This window comes from Thalassophryne amazonica, chromosome 15 (assembly GCF_902500255.1).
Source record: "Thalassophryne amazonica chromosome 15, fThaAma1.1, whole genome shotgun sequence".
Taxonomy (NCBI): domain Eukaryota; kingdom Metazoa; phylum Chordata; class Actinopteri; order Batrachoidiformes; family Batrachoididae; genus Thalassophryne; species Thalassophryne amazonica.
In genome coordinates this window covers 44,926,848-44,943,965 of record NC_047117.1, presented here as the reverse complement: position 1 = coordinate 44,943,965, position 17,118 = coordinate 44,926,848, and the positions used below count along the sequence as shown (strand labels likewise).

General features: G+C 42.9%; 1 protein-coding gene across 2 annotated transcripts in view; it reads right to left on the bottom strand.

The window, feature by feature from the left end:
- Nucleotides 1-10,656, bottom strand: part of adcy9 (adenylate cyclase 9) — a 208,710-nt gene extending 198,054 nt beyond the window's left edge. For both annotated transcript variants that reach the window (XM_034187828.1, XM_034187829.1), the window contains exon 1: nucleotides 6,996-10,656. In XM_034187828.1, the coding sequence (XP_034043719.1) occupies nucleotides 6,996-8,838 (1,843 nt within the window). In that variant the 5' untranslated portion in view covers nucleotides 8,839-10,656. The remainder of the gene's footprint in view (nucleotides 1-6,995) is intronic.
- Nucleotides 10,657-17,118: the final 6,462 nt, after the last annotated feature.

Genomic DNA, 17,118 nt, shown 5'->3' with positions numbered 1-17,118 from the left:
CCAACCAGCCTCACAACCGCAGACCACGTGTAACCACACCAGCCCAGGACCTCCACATCCAGCATGTTCACCTCCAAGATCGTCTGAGACCAGCCACTCGGACAGCTGCTGAAACAATCGGTTTGCATAACCAAAGAATTTCTGCACAAACTGTCAGAAACCGTCTCAGGGAAGCTCATCTTCATGCTCGTCGTCCTCATCGGGGTCTCGACCTGACTCCAGTTCGTCGTCGTAACCAACTTGAGTGGGCAAATGCTCACATTCGCTGGCGTTTGGCACGTTGGAGAGGTGTTCTCTTCACGGATGAATCCCTGTTCACACTGTCCAGGGCAGATGGCAGACAGCGTGTGTGGCGTCGTGTGGGTGAGCGGTTTTCTGATGTCAATGTTGTGGATCGAGTGGCCCATGGTGGCGGTGGGGTTATGGTATGGGCAGGCGTCTGTTATGGACAAAGAACACAGGTGCATTTTATTGATGGCATTTTGAATGCACAGAGATACCATGACGAGATCCTGAGGCCCATTGTTGTGCCATACATCCAAGAACATCACCTCATGTTGCAGCAAGATAATGCACGGCCCCATGTTGCAAGGATCTGTACACAATTCTTGGAAGCTGAAAATGTCCCAGTTCTTGCATGGCCGGCATACTCACCGGACATGTCACCCATTGAGCATGTTTGGGATGCTCTGGACCGGCGTATACGACAGCGTGTACCAGTTCCTGCCAATATCCAGCAACTTCGCACAGCCATTGAAGAGGAGTGGACCAACATTCCACAGGCCACAATTGACAACCTGATCAACTCTCTGCGAAGGAGATGTGTTGCACTGCATGAGGCAAATGGTGGTCACACCAGATACTGACTGGTATCCCCCCCAATAAAACAAAACTGCACCTTTCAGAGTGGCCTTTTATTGTGGGCAGTCTAAGGCACACCTGTGCACTAATCATGGTGTCTAATCAGCATCTTGATATGGCACACCTGTGAGGTGGGATGGATTATCTCAGCAAAGGAGAAGTGCTCACTATCACAGATTTAGACTGGTTTGTGAACAATATTTGAGGGAAATGGTGATATTGTGTATGTGGAAAAAGTTTTAGATCTTTGAGTTCATCTCATACAAAATGGGAGCAAAACCAAAAGTTTTGCGTTTATATTTTTGTTGAGTGTAATTGGCATATTATGTTACTATGCTTTTTACTTTTTTTACTGTGCTTTTTTTATTCTTTTAATTCATTTTATTTTGTTTTCTGAATTGTTTGTGTGAAGCGCCATAAGGCTACTCTGCTGTGATTTGGTACTATATAAAATAAATGATCTAAATTAAAATGAATTGAAATTGTACAAAAGCTTCAGATATCTGTCACTGAGATAGATGATTACTGGAGTGCAGTCTGAAGCAGAAACAAGGCGATAATCGGCGAAACACTGGTGATGCTCTGAAATGACGTAACTGTGCAGTGAAGGCTGGGCGGACCGATTTTTAGGGGGGACCGTTGGGTCGGTGACACTGGTTCAGGGCACAATATAAACAAACCTCGTGAAGTATGGACAACAAGACAACATCGGGAACATGGCAGAAGTCCATCATAGGTGCTACACCTCCTCTAGATAACCCTCTCAACTTGGGACAACGTGTCATTATCATAATCATCCATGAACTCGCTAGATGAACGCCATCCACATCCTCACTAGCCATTGTTTACATGCACTGTGAGACACCGGAACTCTGCTGGCGCTGTGGTGAAGTTTTAATCCACCAAATCTACATCCACCAAATCTAATCCAAGAAAAATGTTTACTTCAGATTTGAACTGAACACGTCGTTTGAACTATGGACTTCTAATCACATCAAACATATATTGGTGATTAAATGAACAGATTTTATGCCAGAACTGAGGTCCAGCTTGTTTAAAGCAGCATTTCTCCTTTAATTCAGGTTGCCATGTCTGTCTGTTAGCTGTTTCAGAGTGCAAACACGTTTAGGGTAACAGACAACAGCTGATTCATGTCTTATTAGTGCGGCAGATAACTGAAACAATCCTTCAAATGGTGATATAAGCATCAAATTCAGCACAAATACAGCTGGAGCAAAATTAATGGAGCAACTTTAACTTTTGACCCCTGTACAAACTGAAACTGACCTTTGTCACCATTCTTATCACGTTTCCATCCCCTGACTTGTCTAAAGAAAACTGGCAATAAAACTGATTATTATTTACAGGTTTTATCAAGTTTTAGAGATTTGATTTCAGTTTGAGTTTGAGGAAGATAATTTTAGAAAATGTTATTCTTTATTTTTTTGTTTTTCTTGTATTTAAAATGGCATAAACAAATTAAAATGTGTGAAATTCCAAGTGTTACATTACTTTTGGAGGGCACAGTATCCTAACCTTATGATGAGTGCAAAATGAGTGTGGTATTATTACTGGTTTGTTTAAGAATATTTAATTTTCACTGTCGCTGCACTTTGTGTCAAATCACAGTCATATCGTATATCATATTGATATGAAAATTCAGTAAGGTATATATTCTATTATACATTCCAAATCTAAAGTAGAACTCTACTAATGTTTACTAAGGTACACCTAAATATACTCAACAAAAATATAAACGCAACACTTTTGGTTTTGCTCCCATTTTGTATGAGATGAACTCAAAGATCTAAAACTTTTTCTACATACACAATATCACCATTTCCCTCAAATATTGTTCACAAACCAGTTGAAATCTGTGATAGTGAGCACTTCTCCTTTGCTGAGATAATCCATCCCACCTCACAGGTGTGCCATACCAAGATGCTGATTAGACACCATGATTAGTGCACAGGTGTGCCTTAGACTGCCCACAATAAAAGGCCACTCTGAAAGGTGCAGTTTTGTTTTATTGGGGGGGGATACCAGTCAGTATCTGGTGTGACCACCATTTGCCTCATGCAGTGCAACACATCTCCTTCGCATCATCTGTGAAGAGAACACCTCTCCAACGTGCCAAATGCCAGCGAATGTGAGCATTTGCCCACTCAAGTCGGTTACGACGACAAACTGGAGTCAGGTCAAGACCCCGATGAGGACGACAAGCATGCAGATGAGCTTCCCTGAGACGGTTTCTGACAGTTTGTGCAGAAATTCTTTGGTTATGCAAACCGATTGTTTCAGCAGCTGTCCGAGTGGCTGGTCTCAGACGATCTTGGAGGTGAACATGCTGGATGTGGAGGTCCTGGGCTGGTGTGGTTACACGTGGTCTGCGGTTGTGAGGCTGGTTGGATGTACTGCCAAATTCTCTGAAACGACTTTGGAGACGGCTTATGGTAGAGACATGAACATTCAATACACGAGCAACATCTCTCGTTGACATTCCTGCTGTCAGCATGCCAACTGCACGCTCCCTCAAATCTTGCAACATCTGTGGCATTGTGCTGTGTGATAAAACTGCACCTTTCAGAGTGGCCTTTTATTGTGGGCAGTCTAAGGCACACCTGTGCACTAATCATGGTGTCTAATCAGCAGCTTGGTATGGCACACCTGTTTAGGTGGGATGGATTATCTCAGCAAAGGAGAAGTGCTCACTATCACAGATTTAGACTGGTTTATGAACAATATTTGAGAGAAATGGTGATATTGTGTATGTGGAAAAAGATTTAGATCTTTGAGTTCATCTCATACAAAATGGGAGCAAAACCAAAAGTGTTGCGTTTATATTTTTGTTGAGTATATCTTAAAAAAAAAAGAGAGAGAGAGAGAGAGAGAGAGAGAGAGTAGAGCCACTTAGGTGCCTGGTCTTGAGAACCAGGGATGGTAGGTTGAAAAGCTTTTTTATCCCATGGGAACTCTCCCTACTCACCTAAGCGGCTCAAGAATATGGACAGCATGTATATAAGTGACATTTACATGACAATATATATGACATATTGAGATACGATAATTTGGCCATATTGCACAGCCCTACTGCCAACTAGCTGAAACTCTGAATATTAATTTACATCTACATTAAAAAAAAATGCTTCAAGTGGCAGGTGGTTAAGAGGGCTGTAATGAGGGGGGTCAGATGAAAAGCAAAAAAAGAAAAATACTTAAAAAGGTAAGTTTTACTAACCATACTCAAAGGGGAACTTGTGTTTTTCAAGCTATGTTCTAGTTTTCGATGTCATTGAGTTCATCTTTTCACTCTGGACAAAACAATTTTAGTCTTTGTATTGTTGACAAAGAGCACAAACACCGTCACCGGCTAAACAGCAACATAATGTAGTTGTGGGGGAAAGATAAGAACACTCAAAGTACGCCGCTTCTTGTCGTCATTGGACAGGTGAAAACATCTTCAGAGGTGTGTTTTAGCATGGACAGGATGCTGACGACGGTGTGCATGTTTACCCACGAAATGTAAAGGAACTTTTACAGTTAGCTGGTTAAATTAGCCGCCTGGCTGTTTGGTAATTTTCGATGAGATGCTTGAACCTAAAGCCTGAGCAAATTGTAATGACAATGCAGAAAAACTCCACCAAATGGCCAGGAAACAAAAGTAAGCAGCTAACTTTTTCACCAATTTAAAATGTTTTATTACATTTACAGATGTGAACATGCATGTTTAATACTGCAAGGCTGAATGACATTTTTGCCTGTTTAGTGCTAACAAATGGTTTGCTGTGTTTTTTCCAAGCACCAACACTCGAGCTCCCATTTGCCCGTCCTGCAGAAGTCATTTTTCTTGAAGTTCTTTGACTGGCCACTTGAGGTTGGCTCCAAAACAGAGCAAATTCCCATCGAAGCTCATTTTAAAACATCCAACTTTAGAGCAGAAATAAACATGTTTGCAGCCTGGTAGAAAAAAAAACAAGTTTTGGTCTTTATAGATAATTTCCTCCTCCATGACAACAGTATGTGGGGATATTCTTTTCATAAGTTCTTAGTTTAAGACATTTTAATAAAATTCTGTATAACTGTGGGTGTGGTTGCTTTGAGTGACAGCGTCTCTGTCCAGTGTCTCCTCCTCTCATAGTCCCCCAACGAAACAGAGCCACTCCCTTTTGTGTCTGTTTGGAATATTTTATTACAAACACCTGGAATAATTGACTGGTGCAGTAAAACATCCTAATGGATCATCTAAGATGTCCCTATTGAAATACTGACGCTGAGTGAAACTCTGGTCTTATTTCCACTTTTAGCAGGTCTAGTTCAAATTAATGCACAATTAATAAGGAAATATGCAGTGGAGATTACTGTTCACACCAAAAGCAAACCGTTATGAGAACCACAGTGCAGTCCCCAAAGATATGATTTAATAGACACCCAGACAGAGGTTACCTGCTGGTTCGGACTCAGAGAGAGCGAGGGGACTGTTCAAGCTTTCTTCCTCACACACTGAGCCACCCATGCTCCGCCCCTTCACGCATTAATGAGTTCATCGTAAATCAGTTCAGGCAGGGCTCTCAACATGGTGACGCTCAGAAAAGGGCTTATTTTGGCTGTTCCTGTATTGAAGACTGAACAGTCCCCCCCCCAAAAAAATTGGGCTTTACTGCATCCACTGCGCATGCGTTATGTGGAACCACAGCAGCTTGTCAGAACTGAGTCTCTACACCCAAAGCGATGAAAGGGAATAATGTGATTATTAACCATCAGATGACAAAGTAAAACCTCTTAAATCATTTCTAAAGTGTCAGTCTTAAGCAGAAATGAGGCAATAATCGCCTCATTTCGCTACTGACGCACGGAAATGATGTAGGCACAGCAGCATGTCAGACTCAGACGTGCTGCTGTGGTGCTCTGATCAGTCTGCCTTCTTTTATGATGAAATAATGCTGAATTTATGTGGAAATGATTGTTGCACAAAAGCTTCAGATATCTGTCGCTGAGATAGATGATGACTGGAGTGCAGTTTGAAGCAGAAACGATGTGATAATCAGTGAATCGCAGCTGATGCTTAGAAATGACGATGCTGATGCTGTGAAATGATGCATTGCACTGAAGGAAGGCGGGACCGATTTTTAGTGGGGACACTACAAGGTCATGTCAAAGTCTATGGGATTTACTTTGCCTGAATAATAACAGTGTGTAGCTGTTTAGTCTGTGACAGCATTTGTGTTCTGAACCAGTACTGCAATGATTACCAAGCGCATCAGCAAAGCGCTGAGCAGGGTTGGTGTGTGTGTATGTGTGTGTGTGTGTGGGGACACTTAATCTACACTATCTCAGTCCACACAGGTGTAAATAGGTACCGGCCTCTGCTGGGGAAGTAACCTGTGTCGGACTGGCATCTGGTGTGTGTCTTTGCGGGGGGGGGTCAAAAACAGCTGGATGGATCTCCTTACAACTTGGTGGATAGGGTCAAAGGTCAAGGTCAAGTCCTGAAAAACAGCCCTTTTTTTGTATCTCAACAACCAAGAAGCTTCGATGGATGATCAAAAGGATATATTGATTGGCAAAATATTTGTGATTGACTGGTATGGATGGCTTCAAAATGAAGTCACACAGAAGTGACATGACGAAGTCGTACATAGTCACACACACACACACACACACACACACACACACACACACACACACACACACACACACACACACACACACACACACACACACACACACCACTGCAGCTATATGTATGTACTTGTACATGTACTTGTACTTGTACATGTACTGTATCGGGGGTGTCAGGCTCACGAGTTACGCATCAGCCCTCTGAGGCTTTTCAGTAAAGTTGTTTTTGTACCACGTGAAAAGATGAATTTAAAAAAAAATCACCTCAAACCAGAAATATATCTGTTGATTATAGAGTTTGTCAAACTGTATTTTGTCTTTGTTAAGCTGCAGTGTGTCCTTCTGATCCTTCAGTATTCTATCACTGCACTCTACTGATTGATTGTAAATGTATCTTATCAACACTCACCATTAATAATTAATATAAGTGCTCCAGGTCCTCGTTGCCCCACACATGTTCAGCTCATGCACTCAGCTTCAGCATCAGAAAGTCAGAGCTAAAGTCAGTTCCTTACCCTTCAGTTTTGCCATCACACCGGACCCGGCTCTCTCCTCCACACGCCCGTCCTCCCACTGGTAGCGCTCGTCCAGGAAATGAGACGTGGCTTCAGACAGGTGCACCTTGCCTGCGACTCCCAGCTGCTCCATCAGGTTGGCCAAATTGACATCATTTGACCACACGTCAAACTTGAAGCGCTTCATTCCCAGGATCCCACACAGCACGGTGCCTGTGTGCACGCCCACTCGCATGCTGACAGTCTCACATGTCTCCTGGCAGAACTGCTCGATGGCCTGGATCATACCCAGACCCATCTCAACACAACAGTAGGCGTGATCCGGTCTGGGTTCGGGGCAACCTGCTACACAGTAATAACAGTCTCCCAGAGTGCTGATTTTCTCACAGCCAGTCAGTTCACAGAGTCGGTCAAAACGTCCGAAGAGATCATTGAGAAGGCCAACTAAGGCCGGCGCTGATTTATTGGCAGACATTCTGGTAAACCCCACGATGTCTGCAAAGAGGATGCTGACTGGCTCCATGCGCTTCATGTTGAAGGGTCGGAATATGATCTGTCCTCTCGGGATGGAGGTTTTCTTGTGTTTGTGATTGTTGTGGGGGTGATGTTTGGGGCTTGTGGCACTTTGAACTTGTAAAATGCCGCTGCTTCCTCCACCCACTGAGATCGCTGAAGCAGAGCATGCACCAGAGGAATACCGCTTGCCCGAGTTCTCACCACCGCCGCCCTCATCATCGCCCTGCTTCATCAGCTCGTCGGCGACCCGCCGAGGCATGACCGAGTGGATCATACGCTCCTTCAGAGCCTTCTCCACCTCTAAATCCCTGCCGTGCATGATGGCCTGACCCACTTTGAGGAAGGTGCTGCGGGAACGCACCTCTGACATGACAAACAGATGGATACCGATAACATGGGCGCACACATGGAGCAGGGCTTTGGCCACAGCGAGCCAAGGAAGAGTGTTTGTTTCAAAATCAGAATGCGAACCCACGTGGAGCAAAGGCAGCCACCCCAGTGCCTCAAATAAGACAGAGTACAACAGCCCCAGCAGCACAGAGGCATACAGACGGACGTACAGAACGCTGTACAGCAACAAGAGAACCTCCATGCACAGGGAGAAGGTGCCCACTGGGGAGATGCAGGAGGTTGAGGGCGATGCTTCATTTGAGATGTTCCCACTGCTGGTCCACTCCAATTCGTTGAACCCTGCAGTTTGTGTCTGTGGAGCCAAGGTGATGGCAAACGTGACCCCGATCAGAAGCAGGGAGGTTTGGTTGTACAGCCATGTGTAACAGTGACAAAAGGTGAAGAAAAAGAGGATCACCAAGAGAGCCCAGAAAAAGACTGTAGGGAGCAGGAAGGTCATGGGACTGCAGCGGTCACTATTGAGTCCAAAATACACCCCCCAGAGCACCGCTGCCACAGCCAAATAGAACAGGACATAACGGAAACGCCGCTGTTTCTGAGGAAAGCATCTCTCTTGGCATGCCTCCTCCAGGACGAAGGAGTCAAACTTGGGGTCCCAGCACTGGGCAGCGGAGCGTTCAAACAAAGGTGGCACCTTCCTGTGCGCCTGAGAGGAGGAGGTGACGGCTGGCCGAGAGTCCGCGGAGCTGCTGCTGGACGAGATGCTGTATTTGTGGAGGTTTGAGTTCATTTTGCGTGCAGCCCCACAGCCACCTGCTCCTCCTCCTCCTCCTTCACCGCTGGCAGCCCCCTGCAGCTCCTCCTGACGGGCTGCGCTGTTGCTGATGCACACGGTCACGGCGCAGGCGCCGCTGGAGTCGCAGCTCGCCTCTGTGCCGTGCACGAGGAGCTGCCGGTGCTGTTGCACAGTGGCCATGATGACGTGGAGAACGAGGAGGTGCGGAGCGAGTGTTGAATCTTAATGACGTCTCCTCAGCGCTGACTGACGTGCGTGGGCGCAGTGTGTGCACATGTGGCACGGCGATGGCAGGAGGAGGCGACAGATAGAAAGAGAGAGAATAATCACAGCGCACGCACGGTGCGCGCGGCGCAGACGTCCTCAGCGTGCACACACTCACGAGACGCGCCGTTCCAGCTTCTTGAGCAGTTCATGATCCGAGCCCGGGTTTGCGTCAGCGCTCACGTTCCACTGATTCGTGTCCACAGAGACCGCGGGTTCGAGTCCGGATGCGGTGAAAACACTGTCATCAGTCCTCCAACTCCACATTCTTCTCGGAAAGGACTGTGCAGTGATGTAACGGCTTATCTGTGCCTCCGTCAAGTGGGTCCTGACGTTGCATGACTGGAAATGACCTCCTGTTCGTGCGTGCAGGCTTTTGATCGCACTGACATTCCAAAAAAAAAAAAAAAAAAAAAAAATCATACGAGAAGACGTCCGGATTTATTCATCTGTGCGCGCTGTTTGCGCGAAAAGCGGCACAAAAATCCAGATGTCAACAGTTGGCATTGTGCACAGTCAGAGGCACGCGTAAAAAACGCGTTTGAAACGCACCCACAAAATCGCCATCACTTTGTAGCCTTACAAAAACGCATTGAAGTAAGAAACAATCTGCTTGAACTAAAACTATTTATTTTTTTGCGCAGAGCTGTGCGTAATGCATGGAAAAATATGACGGCCTGCAAATATAATTCCGTTATTTAAAAAAATAGGATGATGTATGATTAAAGGTGCGCTGCCTTCCACCACATCTGCTCATGCGTGACTCACAGCGCTAAAGAACTGCATTTGTTAATCCCGTATAATCTTCTTTAGTTATTCCAGAATGCCGCTGCATGTCCAGAGTGAGGAGTCCTGTCCGGTCCCAGATCCAGATCAAAAGAGGCCTGACATGCAGGCAGGCCTGTTCCCACGGATCCGACCTCGTCCTTTCCTGAACTCCCTGTCCGGATCTCCGCCGTTTATTCCTCCTCTGCGCCACAAAGAGGGGGTCGCGGAGCGCAGCGCTCCGTAATCCAAAGGGAGAAGCGCACAAAATACCATCCGCGGTGTTGAATTTACGCAGGGCTGCCACCGCTGGGAGTGTCTGCAACTTGTTGCGCGCAGTTGGCAGCGTAGAGTTATGAGGAACAGCCCGGGCTGGTCTATAAATAGTGATGATCAAAACTCCTGCACCAACAACACCAACGGCGTGCCGCGTTTAAACATTTTCACTTTACCACAGTGCGACGAAACAGCCGCTTCACGACAACGACAAACAAAAAATAACTACACGATCAAGTCATAAAACGTGTGGAAAAAACGTCAGCGAGTGGTTCCTTTCGTTTCCAAAAGCTCCCAAACTTTCCCCCCTTCCCAGGCCGTATTTCCTGCGTTTGGGAAGCGGACCCTCTGAGGAGTCTCTGAGGCTGGATTTCCTTCCCCACTGCGCAAAGGCGTGGTAAACCTCCAGAGCATTAAAGTTTCAGAGGATTATAGATCCCAGGTGGACGGACTGTCTGTGTGTCTTCACCAGGTCTGGATGGCGCTACTTTCCGCTGGCACGCGTGTGTCCAAAAACGCAACACTGTGCGCTCTGGTGCGTCCTCTTCCGTCCGCTCGCGGGTTGCCTCCCTTTTCCCCTGATGTCGTTCTCTGCTGCGGTGAGAAGAGCAGAAATAAAGAGCTCCATAGTGAGCTTTACTCGGGCGGAGATGATGTCTGTGCTCTTGCAGCTCCCACCATCTTCGATGTGTCGGAAATTCTCCCCCAGCTGTTGTGGCGCTGCGGGGACCAGACTGTCAAGCGTGCCGCAACACACCACACTCACCTTCCGCTTGTGGGATTTCGATCTAGAAAATAAGGTACAAACCTTTCCCCCAAATATTTCCCTATACCCCCCCCCCATATATATATATATATATATATATATATATATATATATATATATATACTAGCTGACTTACCCATTCTATGCATAGGTGATAGAGAAGAATTTTAGCATATTTCATGTCACTTTAGTTAAGGTGTAGTAAGTTGCTTTGCACTGTGTGTATGTTGTCATCACTTTGTAGCCTTACAAAAACACATTAAAGTAAGAAACAATCTGCTTGAAATAAAACTATTTAATTCTTTGGGCAAGAAATACACAAGAAATACACAATGCAATTATGACACTGAAGGACAACAGGGCATGTGGTATGGATAAGATCTACTGATCATTTGAAATATTCCAGTAGGAAACTCTGTCCATTACTTTCTATGTGTTTTACTGTTTTTTTAATACATGGTCTTTTACCTAATTCAATGTTATCTATCACACTAGTACTCACCATTAAAGATAAAGCTGGTAAGATCAACTCTATGGAGAACTACCAACCTATAGCTTTAGCTAGTATCTTGTCAAAGGTCTTAGAAAGGATATTACTGAATAGGTTGGAGGAGTTTGCTTTGACCTCTGACAACCAATTTGGTTTTAAACCTAAACATGGCACTGACATGTGCATTTTTGCACTAAAGGAGATTTTAGATCTGTATAACAGACACAATACCACAATATTTATGTGTTTTATTGATGCCTCAAAGGTATTTGATCGTGTAAATCATGAGAAGTTGTTTTATAAGTTACACAACAGAGGAGTATCAAACTACCTAATCAGAATACTTGTCTATTGGTATTGGCATCAGTCAGTGTATGTGAAATGGAGTAACACTATGATGCATTTAATATTGGTAATGGAGTCAGGCAGGAAAGTATATTGTCCCCTTACCTCTTTAACATCTATATGGCTGAACTGTCAAAGCTGTTAAACAGTTGTAAAACAGGGTGTATGGTTGGTGACTGCATAATCAATCACCTGATGTATGCAGATGATTTGGTGGTCTTCTGTCCATACAGTGCTGGTCTTCAGCAGTTATTAAGGATATATTCCCAGTATGGTTATGACTTTGACATTAAATATAATGCTAGAAAGAGTAACATCATGATTGTTAGAAGTAAGGCAGATAAGAAGTTGAAGACTCCTGACTTCTCCCTGTCTGGCACAGTTCTCAACATATGTAATGAGGTTTAATACTTGGGGCATTTCATACAAGATGACCTGTCTGATGACCGTGATATTTATAGACAGTATTGTATGATGTATGCCCAAGCAAATATGCTGATCAGAAAACTTGGTATGTGTTCATTTTCCGTAAAAATAGCACTTTTTAGAGCTTTCTGTATGCCAATGTACACTGCCCATTTGTGGCGGCGACATAAAAGAAGCAGCCTACAGAAACTCTATGTGGCATACAATGATGGTATGAGGTTACTGCTCAAAGTGCCTAGATGGAGTAGCGCTAGCCATTTGTTTGTAAATGTTGATATACCCACATGTCCTGTTGTGCTCAGGAATCTTATGTATAGATATATGTTTAGACTTACTGTGTCATGCAACAGCATAATTGTAATGTTAGTGAATCCTGCAATGAGTACAGTTAGATTCACCTCAAGATTATGGAATCACTGGCATCACAGTTTACGAGTATATGTGACTTTATGAATAATGTCATGTACTGTGGTCTCTTAGATCCTATTAACTTACCTATTTATATTTTTTTGTATGATTGTATATGTTTTTATGGACCTTTTGTGTCTGGATTAAAGATTGATGATAATGATCATTAATTTTCAAAGAGCAATTTGTGACATTCATGAGACTGTGTGAAGATTCCTGAATTGCCAAGGACCATGAACACAACATGGAAAACCTTCCGATAGGTGTGTTTCATTTCCCCAGAGTAAAAGTAGAGTGGTGTCATCGTTTAGTGAAGAGGGCAACTGCAGAGTAGATATCATAACCATGATCTGTGGGATGGGTTTGAATTTTCCCAAAGTATCCCATGTGGTTATGTATGGTGTCCCAGAGGATGTGGAAGCCATGGCTCAGGAGATTGTCAGGGGAGGGAGCGATGGGTCACAGTCACATGCTGCTATTGTGTTAAACAGCACACAAATGTGGATGAGGTGGTAAAGGGATTGCTGAAACAGAATCACATGCTTTTGAAACCATTTTAGAACCATTCTGAGGAACACACCACACCTATAGGGCAGTGCAGTCTCGTGTGAACCCCTGTGTGATATTGCAGGATTTGACCACTTCTGGGGACAGCTCCCTGTTGTGCAATACTAACACAGCATAACTTCGCACGGATAAATGGTGTACCGTTTTGTTTTCGGCTGCAATCACTGAAGCAGTCACGAAAAATGGAGGTTTTTTTGGTTCCCAGTGGAGAAGGGTAGACGAGGCAAATGGGAGCAGTCGTGTTGATAAGTGTTAGCTGACACAGCTAACGAGAGGCGCTGTGCTCTCTCGCCTGCACAACCGCCTTGACACGTTTGAGCTCCGGGTCATAAACAACCCGTAACACATTCCACCACATTGTCACTTTTTCTTTGCATTTTCACTTTGATTGCCATGTAATTTGCCCAAAAACTCAGAGAGAACTGTCCCTGGATGTAGGATTATTGCATCATATGCATCATATTTTAATCCTTTAGTGCCCGCCCTCAAAAGAGACCGCTGCCCAACTGAACAATGTCATCTGTGTTGTACCAACTGACATTCAGTATGTTTGTGTAACCATGAAGGTTGTGAAGAACCAAACCTTGTGTATGAAATCACTCAAGACACCTGTTAAAGATAAAAAGGTAACATGCAAAGAGAAAGTGTTGAAAAGGGACCTGTTAAAACAATACCAGACGAGATGACATCAGGAAAACACACATTTGTACATCACTAACACAGCCTGCATCGTATTTGGCACAGAACATATTGATTCTGTTGTATCATTGAATACAATGATTTGCAAATCCTCTTCAACCTATATTCAACTGAATACATCACAAAGACAAGATATTTAATGTTCAAACTGATAAACTTTAATATTTTTGTGCAAATATTTGCTCATTTTGAAATGAATGCCTGCAAAAGCTGGGACAGTGGTATGTTTACCACTGTGTTACATCACCTTTCCTTCTAACAACACTCAGTAAGCATTTTGGAACTGAGGACACTAATTGTAAGTGTCATGATTGGGTATAAAAGGAGCATCCCCAAAAGGTTCAGCCATTCACAAGCAAAGATGGGGCGAGGATCACCACATTGTGAACAAGTGCATGAAAAAATAGTCTAGCAGTTTAAAAGCAATGTTTCTCAACATTCAATTGCAAGGAATTTAGGGATTCCATCATCTACAGTACATAATATAATCAGAAGATTTAGAGAATCTGGAGAACTTTCTCCACGTATGCGGCAAGGCCCAAAACCAACATTGAATGCCCGTGACCTTTGATCCCTCAGGCGGTACTGCATTAAAAACAACATCATTGTGTAAAGGATCTGACCACGTGGGCTCAGGAACACTTCAGAAAACCATTGTCAGTTAACACGGTTCGTCGCTACATCTACAAGTGCAAGTTAAAACTCTACCATGTAAAGTGAAAGCCATACATCAACAACATCCAGAAATGCTGCCGCCTTCTCTGGGCCTGAGCTCATTTGAAATGGACAGACGCAAAGTGGAAAAGTGTGCTGTGGTCTGATCAGTCCACATTTCAAATAGTTTTTGGAAATCATGGATGTTGTGTCCTCCAGACAACAGAGGAAAAAGACCATCCAGAGTGTTACCAGTGCAAAGTTCAAAACACAGCATCTGTGATGGTATGGGGGCATGTTAGTGTGCATGGCATGGGCAACTTACACATCTGTGGTGGCACCATTGGTGCTGAAAGGTACATCCAGGTCTTGGAGCAACACATGTTGCCATCCAAGCAATATCTTTTTCAGGGACATCCCTCCTTATTTCAGCAAGACAATGCCAAGCCACATTCTGCATGTGTTACAACAGGGTGACTTCGTAGTAAAAGAGTGCGGGTACTAGACTGGTCTGCCTGCAGTCCAGACCTGTCGCCCATTGAAAATGTGTGGTGCATTATGAAGCGCAAAATACGACAACGTTCAACAACAACTGAAGGAAAAGTGATGTAGCACAGTGGTAAACATACCACTGTCCCAGCTTTTTTGAAACATGTTGCAGGCATCTATTTCAAAATGAGCAAATATTTGCACAAAACAATAAAGTTTATCAGTTTGAACATTAAATATCTTGTCTTTGTGGTGTATTCAATTGAATATAGGTTAAAGAGGATTTGCAAATCAGTGTATTCAGTTTTTAATTTACATTTTACACAACGTTCCAACTTCATTGGAATTGGGGTTGTACAAAGTGTTAAATAAATTTCAGTAAGTGTGTTTCATACTTTTTCTCTGTTTCAATTCACATTATTACACAACTTAATTTCTGTACTTATTTGTTTTGGTTTCTTTGCATGTGTGGATTACTTGGGTTATTACTGACATCTGGTGAAAATGTAATGTCAAATAGGACCTTTAGAAATATATTTACTGAGAAAGATGGTGACGCGTTCAATACTTATTCAGACATACTGCTACGTTGTAGTTGTTGATTGCGGTTCATTCATCTGTGGCTGGTTCTATGCAATAACCGGACAAATAAATGAGTGTTTCAGTGAGAGACGGTTGTGTCACCTGTATTCTATGAATGTACCTGAAAAGAGGTGACAGAAGTGAAAGTTTTTTGAGGCTTATCATCACTGTCAATTAATTTCACAGAAAAAAAAGAATCAGGAAAGCTACACCATGTTACAAAAATACAAAGAAATGCACAAAAAAGAAAAGAGCAGCATACAGTGCTACTGGAAAGTTTGTGAACTCAAGCTTTTACACATCTGAATTTTGTAACACCATCCAGTTTTTAAGAATAATAATAACTCTGGCTTCTTCAGAATAAAATTTCTAAAATGATGCCCTTTAATCCATATGGACCCAGAAACATAAGAAAACGTTGATGTGGACTCACCAGAGTCCTTGGACCCCTGAGGTGACAACATGACATGAAGTGGAAGTGGCCGATTCATCTGTGCAATTCATTTCTTCCTCTCTTTGCCATCTTTTAAAAACAGATAAGTCATGTTCCAGTCATCCAAGCAGTTTCTTAATGCCGGCAAATACGCACCAGCTTTTCACTGTGACCCATTAATGTCGAACTGACCTCACTGAGTTTTCAGAAACAAATTTTGCTGTCTGCTCTGCTCAAAAATGTTTTCTGAATGACTGAAAATGCCACAGACTGTCAGGTTTTTATGGCAAAATGGACGAGTTATTCATCAATGTACCTATTCCACTGTATGTCATCTTTGCATGTTTCTTTGTTTTTTCTAAATAGATTTTATTGAACAATACAAACAAATAAACAAATGTATATTAGATATAGCTCTGTGTTTATTTGTTATTATTATATTTTATTTTTTACTATATCAAATACAACCCCAATTCCAATGAAATTGTGTAAAATGAAATAAAAACACAATACAATGATTTGTAAATCCTCTTCAACCTATATATTCAATTGAATACATCACAAAGACAAGATATTTAATGTTTAAACTGATAAACTTTATTGTTTTTATTGTTCAATAAGCGTTTGGGAACTGAGGACACTAATTGGAATTGGGGTTGTATTTGCTATGCCTAAATAGTTATATTTTTAGTGAGGTTTAGTTCTCTGTGTGAGTATGCATGGCAAATGGTCTGAACTGGTTTGATCTGATCAGAAACGCATAACTTGCTGCAACCACTGATCTCTATATATTACTGAATCACTCATTGGACTATATTTTTGAAGCAAACTGGATGCCATATTACCACTTTGATGTTCCGCTCCTGAATGCTCTTTTCTCTTTATCTTTAATGAGGTGCACGCAACTTTATTCTTTGTAATTTTGTTAAAAAAATACCTTCATATGCAGCTATAAACTGCGCAAATCACCAGATCAAAGGCTGTGGACGAACATTTCACTTGTGAGTATAATTGAAATGGGAAGTAATGAACAACAATTTGAAGCGGTCTCTCCCTTATTCCAGCATATAGGCAAAAATAATAATAATAATAATAAGTGGCTTATTAACTCAACATGTGTAGCCACATGTTGTGTTTTGTGTTGGATGAACTATTTTAAGACATTTATTAGGTCTACTTGTGCATAGTTTTGGAGCTTTAGGCGTTGCTACAAGCTTCATTGCTTATATTGGGCTGAAGCTCATAGAGCTGTGTGTAATAAATGTTGTCATTGCAGGGAAAACAAACTGTCCTGTA